Source organism: Oryctolagus cuniculus, chromosome 21, assembly GCF_964237555.1.
Source record: "Oryctolagus cuniculus chromosome 21, mOryCun1.1, whole genome shotgun sequence".
Lineage (NCBI taxonomy): Eukaryota > Metazoa > Chordata > Mammalia > Lagomorpha > Leporidae > Oryctolagus > Oryctolagus cuniculus.
The window spans coordinates 10,415,891-10,429,515 of record NC_091452.1 but is presented as its reverse complement, the minus strand read 5'-3'; the positions used below and the strand labels follow the sequence as shown (position 1 = coordinate 10,429,515).

Genomic DNA, 13,625 nt, shown 5'->3' with positions numbered 1-13,625 from the left:
TACAGCCTGAGGTCCAGAGAGGGCAGGGCACCTGTCCAAGGTCACGCAGCCCTCCTGGAGCAGGCCAGAGGGCCCGGGGAGCTGGAGAAGCGGGCAGGAGCTGGGCCCCAACCGGGGCTCTAATGCAGGGTGAACCGCATACTCTCTGAGTGTCGTCTGCTGGCAAAGCTGTGGGGGGCTGGGAAAGGCCCCTCCCTGCCCTCGGCACCCCCAGCTAGGGTAGGGTCCAAGAGCACAAAGTCAGGAGGACCCGGGGGCGCCCCCTGCCCTGAGCCAGCCTGCCCCATCGGAGACACTTTGCTGACCCCTTGTGGCTGCACAGCGTCTAATTCCCACGCCGGCTCCTAAGAGCCCTGCCCAGCGGCCCAGCAGCCCAGCGGCCCTGGGGCCAGGTTCCAGGCTTCTCCCTGTGACCCCCAGGTGCACCCAGACCAACCCGGGTGGGGGTAGGGGGGCCTACCCGCTTCCCGACCTCCCACTTACCCCCTCCCAGAGAATCGAGATCCCACTCACATCGAGGGGCATTGAAGACCGCGCTGCGTGCCCTGGGGTGAGTTCTGACAACGTCCCGAGCCTCTGTGTCCCCATACGTAAGGCAGGTGGTAACGATGGCTGCCTCTTCGTCAAAGGACACTAAGGAAGACAGTGGGCAGGAAGCCCCCAGAAGAGCATCAGGCACATGGCACGCATATGGGGGGGACAGGAAATGGGTCCCCCTCCCCCTCCTGACCTGGGCACCTGAGCTGGCTCTCTGGGGAGCAGAGCCCTTAGGCGCTCAGCTGGGCTGGCGTCCTTTAGACCTGAGTCTTCAAGCCGTGTGTCCCAGGGCTGCTGCAGGATCTCTGAGCTCGTGGATGAAGAAACATGGGACACGCAGGAGGTGCAAACTTAACCAAGAAAAGGTTTATTAGGGGCTGCGGGAGTGGCTCGGGAGGGCTCCCACGGGCGGCGGCCTGTGCAGACACACAGGGCAGCCTCCACCATGTCCACAAGGGCGTCCGTGCACCTCCCAGGGCTCCCTGGGGCCCTCGCAGCCCCCGCAGGCCGGAGCACCTCAGCTCTGGCCCAGCTGCGTTCTCAGAGCCTGCAGCTCCCGGCTGTTAATGTTGTTGCCCCCACACACGATGACCACAACTGGAGCCGGGGCAGGGCGCAGGCGGCCTTCAGCCCGGAGTCTCCCCAGGAGGCCGGAGTAGACGGCGGCCAAGGCTGCCCCACACGCGGGCTCCACCAGCATCCGTTCATCGTCTGGGGACGGGGGAGCAGACAGGGGCAGGAGGGACCCGTCAGTGCCCGGCAGGGTCTGGGCACTGTGGCTCCATGCAGCTGCCCACCCACCCAGCCACCCGGCCACCCAATCATGCACCCATCCATCCACCCACCCATGCCCCCATCCATCCACCTACCCACCCGGCCACCCAACCATGCACCCATCCATCCACCCACCCACCCGGCCACCCAGCCACCCATGCATCCATCTCTCTGCCCACCCATCTACCCACCCATTCATGCACCCATCCACCAAGCCATCCATGCCCATCCAGCCACCCATCCACCCATCCACCCACCCTCCCCCACACCCAGCCATCCATCCATCCACTCATGTCATCATCCGTCATTTGTCTCTCTCTCCATCCATCAACCCAAGCATCCATCTCTCCGCCTGTCCATCTTTCCTCCATCCATCCATCATCAGACTGTCCATCCGAGTAGCCATCAATCAGTGTATCCACCCATCGATCAACTACCCATCAATCACCCATCTCTCCAGCTCCATCCATCACATGACTGTCTGTCCATCTATCAGTATGTCCATTCATCCATGTGTCCATCTACCCACCCATCCATTTCATCAGTCCACTGCCCCATCAATCCATCTGTGCATCCCTCTACTGTTATTCTACTCTCCACTCACTCATACATTCGCCCACTCATTCAACAAATATTTATCGAGTGGCCCCCTCCCTGCCAGGATTTGTGCTAGGAAGACCCTGGGACACAGCAGCCCCCTCCCCCAGGGAGCTCACAGCCTAGTGATGGAGCTGGAAAAACACCAGGCAGTTATGAGCCAGGGGACTGGTGAATAGGAGGTCCCCAACTCAGGTGGGGTAGAGGTGGGAGAGCAGGGGAGGCTTCCTGGAGGAGGTGTCTTGATGACTGAACAGCCTCTTCAGTCAAATGAAGCTGGTGGGGAGTAGGGCTAGGGAAGGGATCAGGGGGAGGAGTAGCTCTGACCAAGAGCTGGAGGCTGGAGACCGCGCGGCACACTGCACCCCACCCCTCCAACTACTTCTTGGCACGTTGTGGGCTTAATCCATGCACACTCAGCCCTGTGCTGAGGACACAGACAAGAGCGAGCGTGTGCTCACACTGGAGGGGCAGGGGCCTGGATCCAGCTGGTGGACGGACCGAGGGCTCAGACATGACGGGGGAGGACGTGAATGGGTGGACAGGTGGGCAGAGGGTCTCTGAGCCCAGGTCGGGGCAGCGTCACTCACCCAGGAACTGCTGCACCGCATACACGGCCTCAGCGTCCTCCACCACCTCAGAGAGGATCTCACACTCCAGGGCACACTCCAGGGCCCGGGCGGCCACCGTCTTGGCACCCAGGCTCTTGGCCACGCTGCAGGAAGGAGCAGGGGGCAGGGACAAGCTGGGGCAGAGTCGCCTCCCCACGCAGGCACAGTCCTCCCCCTACCATGCCAGGGGCTGGAGTTTGCATTGCAAGGTGCAGAGAGAAGATGCACGAATATTGCCTTTGACTCATTGTGTGGCGTCTGCCCCTCTGGCCCTACAGCCCTGACGGTGCTGGTCCTCACGCTGACCCCAGAAACCCTTGCATAGAAGCTGGGCAATGGTTCAGGCCCGTGAGTCCCCGGAGGAACCTCCAACCCCCAGGGGGCCAGGGCATAGCCTCGGGAGCCAGGCTGCCTGGTTTTGAATTGCGGCTCACACTCCCTGCGCGACCCTGGGAGATCATTCGTCTCTCTGGGTCTCAGTCTCCTCATCTGAGAAATGGTTCTCAGGGGCGTCCTGAGGAGTGAGTTACAACACCTGTAACACCGCGCAGCAAGTTCCCAGAGCAGCGTCGGCTGTGGCTGTGCTCATGGCTGGGGCTGGCAGGGGAGGCGGGGATGGGCGCCCAAACACAGGAGTGGTGAAGAACTTCCCAGCTTGGAATGTGGTATGAACGACAACATTCGGAGGGGTCGCCCCAAGGAGAGGGTGGTGGGGGGCCTGTCTCTGGTGACTTTGCCGCTGAGATGTGAGTGCAGAGGAGAAACCAGCTGAGAGGAGCCGGGCAGAGGGGACAGCCTGGGCAGAGAGAGCACCCGCGGAGGGCAGTGGAGGACGGCCAGGTGGCTGGGGCACAGCGAGGGGAGAGCCAGACCTGGGAGCTTCGGGCGGCATTGCTGGGTGGGTGAAGGAGGAATCCTGCAGGGTAGCCATGGAGGGAGGGAAGACAAGGGGCTCAGTGCACCCAGCAGCTGCACCCCTGGGACCTGCTCCCTGGGCAATAACAATGCACCTCACACAGACTCCCAAGAGCCCCAACATGGACCCAGCCCAAATGTCCTCTCATCAGCTTCTGGGCTGACAACCCAAGTGTGGCCTTGGTTGGACTAGCAGTTGGCCATAAGGAGGAATAAAATACCAACACAAGCCCTGGGGCACGAGGTGCTGAGTAGAAGAGACCAGACACCATAGGCCTCATGCTGTGTGACTCCATTCCAACAAAATGGCCAGCATATGCAACTCAATAGAGAGAAAGTACAGGAGTAATTGTGGGGGCAGGGGTGGGGGGCCTGGGTGATGACGGTTAAGGGTGAGGGGTTTCTTTGGGTGTTATGAAATGTTCTACAATTGTGCTGATGGTTGCACCATCAACCGCTGGATTGGTTAATTGTGAGGTGTGTGAGATAAAAATGTTATTGGGTGGCACAGGAGATGGGAGAGGGCATGAGGATGCAGTGGGGGACAGGGACAAGGACTTGGAAGGAGCTGGATTCTTGGAGAAGAATGGGGAGAATTCAACAAGGGAGAGGGAAGCACCTTCCAGCCAGAGCACTTGGATGGGTGGTGGTGACGTTTACTGAGATGGCAGGTCCACAGATATCACCCAATGCTTCTGCTGTGAATCCCAACCTCTTGAACTATATGATCAACTCGTTCATTCATGTCACAGACATCTGCAGAACAACTGCTCTGTACCAGGCAGATTTCCACTTCTCACTATGCATGCACGGGTGAAAAACTGGGGAAAATGCAGCCAGTCTGACCTCAGCCTTTGATGCTGGAGTTGAGCGTGACCTTTGGTTTTCTGCTCTTATTGCTTGCCTATGTTTTCTAACTCACCTGCCACAAGTACAAACTGTGCTTGCAATAACACAGACCAGTGAACGCTGGTCTTGTGAATGGATAAGGTGTAAATAGATCATTTCCCTCATCCACCTTCTTGGCACAGCCTCCGACTCAGATGCACATCACTGTGGTTAAAGTCCCACAAAGAGGCCCTTTTGGGTGCCCCCCAGCAACCCCCCTACCATGGTCCCAGCCTGAGCTTACCTGGTGATGTCTGGCAGTGTGACCAGCTTGCCTGCCTTTGTGGCCGCGTTGAGACAGTGTGCCCCACGGGTTTCCATGGCGATGATGGGCACATGCTGCCAGCCCACCTCCACCAGGCCAGTCACCACCCCGAGCAGGAGTCCCCCACCCCCCACGGCCAGCACCAGGGCCGCTGGCGGGGTTCCCAGGGCTGCCTTCAGCTCCCGCACCAAGCTGGCGTTACCTTCCCTGGGGAGTGGGTGGGAGAAAGAGGCAGGTGAGTGAGTTCTCAGTTCTGGAGGCTCCCAGGGTTGGGGGATCACAGAGGTGGGCTCCCCACCCCACAGGTCCCTAAACCCCAGCCGGGGGAGAGAGGTTCTGCAACGTTTGCTTCACCCAGGGTCTACTCATCCCCCTTATTCTTTCATTCACTCCCTGCCCCTCCCCTAAGCTCCTTGACACTTTTCTTGGGCACTGTCTTATGGCATCCCTCCCCCCAACAGCTTTGCAAAGAGGCAGTGTTAGTGTGTGTGGTTTCAGCAGGACCCGGACACCACTCAGAACCACCCTGTGACTCCAGGGTGGTCTCTGACATGTCCTAGCTGTGTGATCTTGGGCAAGTTGCTGGACCATTCTGTCCCTCAGTTTCATCTTCTGTGAAATGGGCATAGTTAGCACCCACCTCGAGAGCTTTGGGGAGGATGAATGGAATAGTGCTAGGGCAGCTGTTGGCCTGTGCCTGGCCCCTAAATATGTATTCAGTCAGCTCTCTGACTCTCTCACTTCCAGTTTACTCCTGTGGGAACTGAGGCACGGGGGGAGGGTGCTTTGCCCAAAGTCACACAATTCCCAAGCATCAGAAATGGGGTCTGGACACAAGTCTGGTTTTGAGGCCTCTTTTCTCTGTGGGCAATGAGGGTGGAGGCGGTGACCCAATCAAGGCCTCCCAGCTCCCAGAGCAGGGCAGGGGGGGTGGATACCAGCCTTACCATATCAGGGGGTGGTCAAATGGGTGGACATTCACCCAGCCATCCCTCTTGGCTAACTCCTGTGCCCTCACATTAGCCTCATCCCAGACCTAAAGAAAAAGTGACAGCTCTCAGAACTGGGAGCCAGGCAGCGCGAGGTTGGAGGAGGGATCGGGAGGCTCCTGAGCTCAAGACCAGGCACGGACCGGTGGCCCCCTGGAGCAAGGACACACTGACCCTGGGTGGGTAAACAGGTGCCACGCGCTCCCGCCATCCCCACAGCCATCTCGCTGCCCTGCCATGTGGTGGATGGAGCCGGAGAATCCCAGGCTGGCCATGGGACTTCCAATCTTTCCCCCCGCCCCCCTCAGAACCACGCATCTGGGCCTCCCTCTTCTTCCGTGTCCCCACCCCCACTGAGGCCAGTCTCAGCCGTGACACATGGTGGAAGTGACAGTGCAGCCGCTCCAAGCAGAGGTCTTGAAGACGCCATGCATTTCTCCTCACCCCTCTTGCCATGAGCTTGAGAGAAACATGCCCATGTGGCCACACGCCAAGAAAAAGGAGGGGCCCTTTGTAGAACTTAACCTTGGCCAAGGCTGAAGCAGAACCTCGCCTGGCCACCCACGGACTCCTGAGGAACAGCAACACTGTTTCTCATCAGCGCTCCTCATGGGAGCCATTGTTACACAGCATGGGTTAGCAGGATGGCTGATGAAAACACTCTGTGCTTCCCCCACCACAAACGCATCCCACTCTGCTGCCCTCCACCGTTACCTGTGAGGCTGCACACAACATCCACACTGCATGGGCGTCAACAGCACGCTCTGTTGTCTCTGTATCCCCACAACAGCCTAACATAGGCACAGAGTGTGCGTTTGATGAACACTGGATGGATGGATGGATGGGTGGATGGGTGGATGAACAGGTGGATGGGTGGATGGGCAGATGGATGGATGAACAAATGCTTGGATGGGTGGATGAACAGGTAGATGGATGGATGAGTGGGTTAGTGGACAGATAGATGGACATACAGGTGATGGATGGTTAAAAGGATGTATGAATGAAGGGGGGAAGGGAGGGTAGGGAATAGATGGATGAAGGGAGCGAGAGAGGGAGACCAGGTGGGTGGATGGATGGAAACAAGCAGAGAAGGAAGGAAAGGAGGGCGGGAAGGGGGGAGGGGGTGGGGACTGCCTACTCTAGGTATTTGCAGAATCATTTTCAGGGACCATGGAAATGCTTTTCATGTTAATGCAACGAGGTTTTTGACAACCTGTTCACCCTTATTTGAATGAATTTTTCCTTCTCCCCAGGAAGGAGAAAGATTACATGCCCATGTCTCTATTTTTTATTTATTTATTTTTTTTATCTTTTTGGTAACAAAGTGAACGAGTGCTAATGTGATATCCTTATCTGTGTGCCTCTTTCATATTGGGGTGGTCTCAGAGTAAGAAATGATGTGGCCTGGGCTGGTGTTGCAGTGTACTGGGCAAAGCCACCGCCTGCAATGCCGGCATCCCATATGGGCGCCAGTTCGACTCCTGGCTGCCCCTCTTCTGATCCAGCTCTCTGCTATGGCCTGGGAAAGCAGCAGAAGATGGCCCAACAATTCGGGTCACTGCACCCACATGGGAGACCCAGAAGAAGCTCCTGGCTCCTGGATTCAGATCAGCCCAGCTCCAGCTGTTAGGGCTATTTGGGGAGTGAACCAGCAGATGGAAGGCCCCCCTCCCCCTCTCTGCCTCTCTGTAACTCTGTCTTTCAAATAAATAAGTAAATCTTTTTTCAAAAAAAAGAAATGATGTGGTCATTATATTTCTCCTTGTTGTCTTGTCAAATGGAAACCTTTAATTATACCGAGTGCTGGTGAGGGTGCAGGAGCGAGACCCTCCCCTGCTGACCACTCGCTTCCTGAATTTCCTGTTCCGTGCCTGGAGGTCTCCTCCGGATGGGGAAGGCACCACACAGCTCCCCCCCCACTCACTCCCACCCTAAGAGAAGACAGACCCTCCCCCAGTTCATCAAAAGGAAAAGGAGACAGATCTCCGGGTGGGGCGTGTGAGGGGAAGCGCCCACTCCAGCCGGCTCCGCCCTTCCGGGGGTCCTTACCTTTCCTGCCAGCTGAACCTCAGCCCCTTCGCCCTCCAGCCTTCTCACCACCTGCGGGGAGGTGCCCTCCGGCAGCACGATGGTGGCGGGGATGCCCAGCTTCCGGGCCACGTAGGCAGCGGCGATGCCTGCATTGCCTCCTAAGAAGGCGGCAGAAGGAGCATGAGCCGTGGACACCCCCATGCCCTGTGCTCCATTTCCCTGTGGTCACTTCCTCCCCAGGGTCACCTGCCCCGCTGATCACCCTCCCCTGAGCCACAGGTGGCCGCGTGCGGTAGACAGAGCTGATCAGGAACTCTGTCCCCGCCTCCATCCATGACTGGGATTTCAGCGTCACCAGGGAGAGCGGCCACCTTCTCACTAGGGTTGTGGGACGGTGGCTGGCGAGCCTGCGGCTTCCGGGGTCTTTTTGACATCTCCAGCTAGCTCCTCCCCCACCCCAGGAGGCAGGGCAGGGCGGGGTCACCTGAGGAGCACACCAGGTGTCTGCATCCCTTCTTGACCATCTGGGGAGAGAGGAAGGGGGTTGGACACTAAGCCAAGCAGGCGTCATGGAGAGCAGAGCCGGGGCACCCAGAGCTAGACACCACTGCTCAGGTGTCCCCGCCCCCCTGCCCAAGCCCCGCCCCCTCACCTCCTGGCAGAAGTGCCCGATGCCCCGGATCTTGAAGGAGCCGACGGGCTGCATGTTCTCACACTTGAGGAAGACAGCGGTGCCCGCCACCTGGGACAGCGCCCAGCTCTCCAGCAGGGGTGTGGCCACGTGGAAGGGCTCTGTCTTGCCGTGGCTCTCCATGCTGTCACTGCCACCCCCAAGGCTGCAGGAGGACAGGACACGCACAGGCCGGAGCAGCCCCTGGGGAGTCCCCTAAACCAGGACAGAGCGGGGAGAGCTGGACAGACCCTCAGCTTGGGTGCCCTCGCCCCACAGCTGCCAGGCAAGTACCTGCTGCTCCCCGGGCTTCCCAGGGAGGTTTGGGCAGGAGGCCCCACCTGGCTGAACCATGGCTGCCCAAGGGGCCAGGAGAGGGAATGCAGCCAACACATGGTGATGGGCAGTGAGAGAGCAGGAGGACTCGCCTGTCCCTCACTCACACGTTCACTTCAAAACCATCTGCCGAGCACCCACCGTACCCCGAGCCCCAGGAGGAAACCGGTTAGCGGAGGCCACACCCAGCTGGGCAGACACGATCCCTGAATTCAAGGAGGAGTGACATGGGGAGGGGGCGTATTTTGGCACAGATAGTCAGGAAAGATGTTTCTCGAAGAAACATTTTTAAACTCCTATTATGGGCCGGCGCTGCGGCTCACTAGGCTAATTCTCCACCTGCAGCACTGGCACACTGGGTTCTAGTCCCAGTCGGGGCACCGGATTCTGCCCCGGTTGCCCCTCTTCCAGGCCAGCTCTCTGCTGTGGCCCGGGAGTGCAGTGAAGGATGGCCCAAGTGCTTGGGCCCTGCACCCCATGGGAGACCAGGAGAAGCACCTGGCTCCTGCCTTCGCATCAGCGCGGTGCGCCGGCCACAGTGCGCCAGCCCAGCGGCCATTGGAGGGTGAACCAACGGCAAAGGAAGACCTTTCTCTCTGTCTCTCTCTCTCACTGTCCACTTAGGATACCCACATTCCACATGGGTGTGCCCACCTGAGTCCCTGAGACCCCACTTCTGATCCAGCTCCCTGCTAATGCACCTGGGAAAGCAGCGGAGGGTGGCCCAAGTCCTTGGGCCCCTGCACCCACGTAGGAGACCTGGACAGAGTTCCTGACTCCTGGCTTCAGCCTGGCCCAGGCTGGGCAGTGACCACTTGGGGAGTGAACAAGTGGATGGAAGGTCTCTCTCTCTCTCTCTCTCTCTCTCTCTCTCTCTCTCTCTCTGCTTTTCAAATAAATAACTTTCTTTAAAAAAATAAAGAACTTTGTAAAAAATGCAGTCACGTGATTGTATACATTTGCTGTATACATTTGTTCAAATTCATTGAGCATTCACAATGAACATTAACGAAGAAAGGAGTAACTTGTTCATTTATTTTCATCTTCTTGCAGAGTAGAGGAGGGAAAGATCTTCCATTCACTGGTTCACTCCCCAAATGCCTGCAACAGCCAGGGCTGGGCCAGGTGAAAACCAGGACGGTGGAGCTCCATCCAAACGTCCCCCATGGGTGGCAGGGCCCACATCTTAATGTGGTGCACGTTAGCAGGGAGCTGGAATTGGGAGCAGAGCCAGGACTTGGGCCACAGTGCAACACTTAACCACCGGGCCAAAACGCCCACCCCAATAATGTCAGAGAGCTGGTCACTGTTTACTCTCTCATCATCTCATTGAACGTAATAAAAGGGGGAGGAGACAGTCGGTCAGGGTGTGGCTAAGGGTTGGGGTCTTGAACAGTTGGAATCAGGTGCACACTGGATGCATGCATTTTGATTGACTGCAAGGATTTAACTTCCCTGTGGTCTGTTAGCTCTCCCAGGGGGACCTTGGAGACGGATGACACGGGAGCCCAGGGAAGAGCACTGGTGTAGAGGGAACAGAGGGAGAAATGAACTTGGGGTGCTGCCCAGGTGCAGAGAGAAAGGGATGGGGTGGAGTGGGGGGAGGGGGGAGGCAGGGGAGGCTGGCAGGGGTGCCGCACATGGGGAGCTTCCCTCTTACTTTCATTCTGCTTGCAGCGGGAAGCCACTGGTGAGCGAGGGACTGGGCCAGTGGGTAAGGAAGCGAGCGAGGAAGTGAGGGAGGAGGGAAAAGGAGCTAACAGCCCCCTTTTTCTCAGCGGTAGGAAAACCCTGGGCCCCTCACGCAGTTCCACTATTGGCCACTAAGAGGAGCGCTGCACCCTCACCCCCTCACAGAGACCCAAGCTCTCCTCCATATGAGTCAGAGTTCAGGAGCTGGGCCGGCGTCCAGGTGGTGCTGGACTCCCCGGCAGGGCAAAGCCTCAGCCACGTGCACCCAGCCCCAGCCGGAGCGGCTCCCACGTGGGCGCTGAGAGAGAGGGGCCCATGTGTCTCCCTATTCCCAAACCCAGCACAGCCTGGCCTGGAGCCCAAAAGCATGGGTTTTAGGGTGGACCGGAGACCCAGGGCTTGTGTGTGTGATCCAACTCATGTCTCAACACCTTCTCTTCCTGCAAAACAGGGATAAGTACTCTCCTAACCCCCGGGCCAGGGTGTGGCACAGCTGCTATTTGTCAAATCTACCTCGTGCCAGACATCGGCTGTGTCTTCTGCAGCCCCGACCTCATGGGGACCTTCGACGCCCTCACTCGTGAGTGTTCACATCTGTAAGGCACAGGCCCTGGCACGGGAGCTGGGCGTGTCACAGAACGGTTTAGACAAACATGAGAATCCGGAATGGCAAAACTGCAGAGGCCAGCGCCGCAGCTCACTAGGCTAATCCTCCGCCTTGCAGCGCTGTCACACCGGGTTCTAGTCCCGGTTGGGGCACCGGATTCTGTCCCGGTTGCCCCTCTTCCAGGCCAGCTCTCTGCTGTGGCCAGGGAGTGCAGTGGAGGATGGCCCAGGTGCTTGGGCCCTGCACCCCATGGGAGACCAGGAGAAGCACCTGGCTCCTGCCATCGGATCAGCGCGGTGCGCCGGTCGCGGCGGCCGTTGGAGGGTGAACCAACGGCAAAAGGAAGACCTTTCTCTCTGTCTCTCTCTGTCACTATCCACTCTGCCTGTCAAAAAACAAACAAACAAACAAACAAAACCTGCTGAGAGAGACCTGTGTTCACAGGGAGACAAAGAAGCCAGGGACGGACGTCAGGGTCGGGGGTCAGGAAGGGCCTCTCAGAGCGGGAGACTGTGAACACTCAGTTCTGAAAGCGAGGACCACCAGGAGGGCCCGTGCAGCCCGGGTCATGGCGAGGCGTCACTGGGGCCACAGAGTCACGCCGTGCCTCCGTGCTGACACAGCACAGTAACAACCAGTGTGAGAGCAGGCACTGGGCCAGGCACCTGCGTCTCATCTCACGGGATCCTTGCGCTCCTATGAACCACCCTTCATCGCAACGAAACTGAGGCCCAGGGAGGTGGAGTGGCTCATCTTGGACCACACAGCGCCAAGTGGCACAGCCAGGATTGGAACCCAGGAAACCGTGCTCATAACCGGCGTGCTTCGCTTTCTCTGATTCATTCTCATTGTTATTACCCGTCTGGCATTTAATCCACAGCTGTCCTTCACCCCCAGGAGCCAAGTGCTCCTGGCTCAGTCCCCCGGCCTCCTCCAACCTCTTGGTCACACCTGCTGCCCACAAGGCAGACAGCAGGCATCAGTGGAATGAATTAGCCTCAAGTCGCCGACAGCGTCGTCAACCCAGACCCCGCCGGCCTGGGCCAGGGATGCACAGCTCTCGCCCAGCATGGCCGCCCCTGGGGGCAAGGGGCAGCCCTGGGAGCCCCTGCTATGGGACGAGACGGTGGATGGCACTAGGCTCAGGCGCCAGTCCCTGCCACGCGTGACCTTGGCCGAGTCCCTCTCCCTTGGCCCTGCGTTGGAGTAAGGACGCCTGCCTTTTCCACTGCCTCACCCCCAAGGTCTTGACCCAGAAGCCGCCTGGCCAGCGCTGCAGGCCAAGTGCCCTGGACCAGAAAGCCCCAAGCTGGCCCACGGGGGCCCAAGGCCCAGCTCTGGCCTGCAGGCCCAGCCCCTGCCCCCCCCCCCACAGGGCCCTGAGTCTGGGGTGGGGGCTGAAGCTCCCTCCCTCCCACCTCTGCCTCTATCCCCTGCCCAGACTTGGCCCAGAGCTGCCCAGACCACCCCACATTCACACTCACACTCCTGCAGCCCCAGGGGTCCCACGGGCCCCAGACCCCTTACCTCCCTGCCTGAAGTCCCCGGACTACCTCGGCCAGTGCCAGTCCTGCTGCAGGCTGTCCCTGGGGCACAGGCTCTGCCTGGCTTCCGGCTGCCTTGGCCCCTCCTCCCGTGTTAAAGGGACAGTGCCCAACTCTAGGGCTCAGGGCAAAGACAGAGGAGGAAGGAGGTCCAGACCAGCTCAGGGCCTCCGCCTGTGACTCATGCATTACCTGGCCCCATTAGACAGATGAGAAAACTGAGGTTCAGCGAGACAGGGGGGCGACTCAGAGAGGGGCAGAAGCCTCCTTGCCTCTAACCTGGCCACCTGCTCCGTGGCACCAACCATCTACACCTTATCCAGGTCCAGGGCTCATCCACACACCGGGCTGCGTCCCCTGAGCTACTGCTGGGGTCAGCTTGGGCCTGAGTCGGAAAAATGAAGACAAAGAGCCCTCATCTATCTGGGGGGAGGGCGTGGCTTTCCTGAAGCTCCTCCCCCTTCCCAGGTATTTCACACTCAGTACAGGAGCCCAATTATTACTCAACAATGATTGAATGAATGAATAACTGTTCATTCATTTGTTCAATGGATATGGCTTGGACACCTGCTCCGTGACAGTGCCTGGGACCTTTGGCCCCAACCAGGATGGCCTGGGCCCCACCCCCCACCCCTCCACCCCCAACCCCCCCCACATCCCCCGCCAAGCCCTCTGCTGTAGAGAGGTCTAATCAGGGCTATCAGGCCACAGGAGCCGGAGAGGGCAGGGCCCGGAGCCCAAGCAGGGGCTGGGGGCTGGGCAGGAGGCAAAGTCTGCGCTGAGTCAGGAATTCCTTCAGGGAGTGGAGTCTGAAGTTGGAGAACAGGGGGTGGGGTCTCCGGGCCTGGAAGGGAGGTGGCCAAGGGGCGGGGCGACGCTGCCAGTCCTGGGTCTGGACCTGTGCCTGGAGCCGGCGAAGGCTTGTGGCAGGGCAGCGCTGGGATGGGCTGCGTGTCCCCTCTCGGCCACCATCACCCTGGGGACACTGGACTCAGTTTCCTGCTCTGGCCAGTCCCCAGTCCCCACCAGTGCACACCCTGGGAGGCAGCAGGTGATGGCTCCAGCAGTTGGGTTCATGCCACCCATGTGGGAGACCCGGATGGAGATCCAGGCTCCTGGCTTCAGCCTGGTCTGGCCCTGGCTGCTGTGGCCATTTGGGGAATGAACCA

General features: G+C 59.2%; 1 protein-coding gene across 4 annotated transcripts; it reads right to left on the bottom strand.

Moving 5' to 3' along the window:
- Positions 1-881: 881 nt before the first annotated feature.
- SDSL (serine dehydratase like) lies at positions 882-12,642 on the bottom strand. 4 transcript variants are annotated; one of them, XM_051826592.2, is made up of 8 exons: positions 12,440-12,642; positions 8,260-8,443; positions 8,092-8,131; positions 7,626-7,765; positions 5,535-5,623; positions 4,567-4,794; positions 2,499-2,623; positions 882-1,248 (listed from the first exon to the last, which is right to left on the bottom strand). In XM_051826592.2, the coding sequence occupies exons 2-8, from the start codon at positions 8,419-8,421 to the stop codon at positions 1,055-1,057; spliced, it is 978 nt and encodes a 325-aa protein (XP_051682552.1). In that variant the 5' UTR covers positions 8,422-8,443; positions 12,440-12,642; the 3' UTR covers positions 882-1,054. The 4 variants fall into 4 exon arrangements, with proteins under 4 accessions (XP_051682552.1, XP_051682551.1, XP_051682553.1 ...); XM_051826591.2 differs by having other exon boundaries at positions 8,260-8,493; positions 12,440-12,587; XM_051826593.2 differs by having other exon boundaries at positions 8,260-8,493; positions 12,466-12,522.
- Between the last annotated feature and the right edge of the window lie 983 nt (positions 12,643-13,625).

Bases quoted from the DNA above. Each gene is read 5' to 3' on its own strand.
- SDSL (XM_051826592.2), bottom strand. From the start codon at position 8,421: ATGGAGAGCCACGGCAAGACAGAGCCCTTCCACGTGGCCACACCCCTG. The intron at 5,624-7,625 runs GTAAGGACCCCC...CTTTTTCTTTAG, and splicing joins AGGTTCAGCTGGCAGGAAAG to GTCTGGGATGAGGCTAATGT. The intron at 2,624-4,566 runs GTAAGCTCAGGC...TCCTTCCTGCAG, and splicing joins ACACTGCCAGACATCACCAG to CGTGGCCAAGAGCCTGGGTG.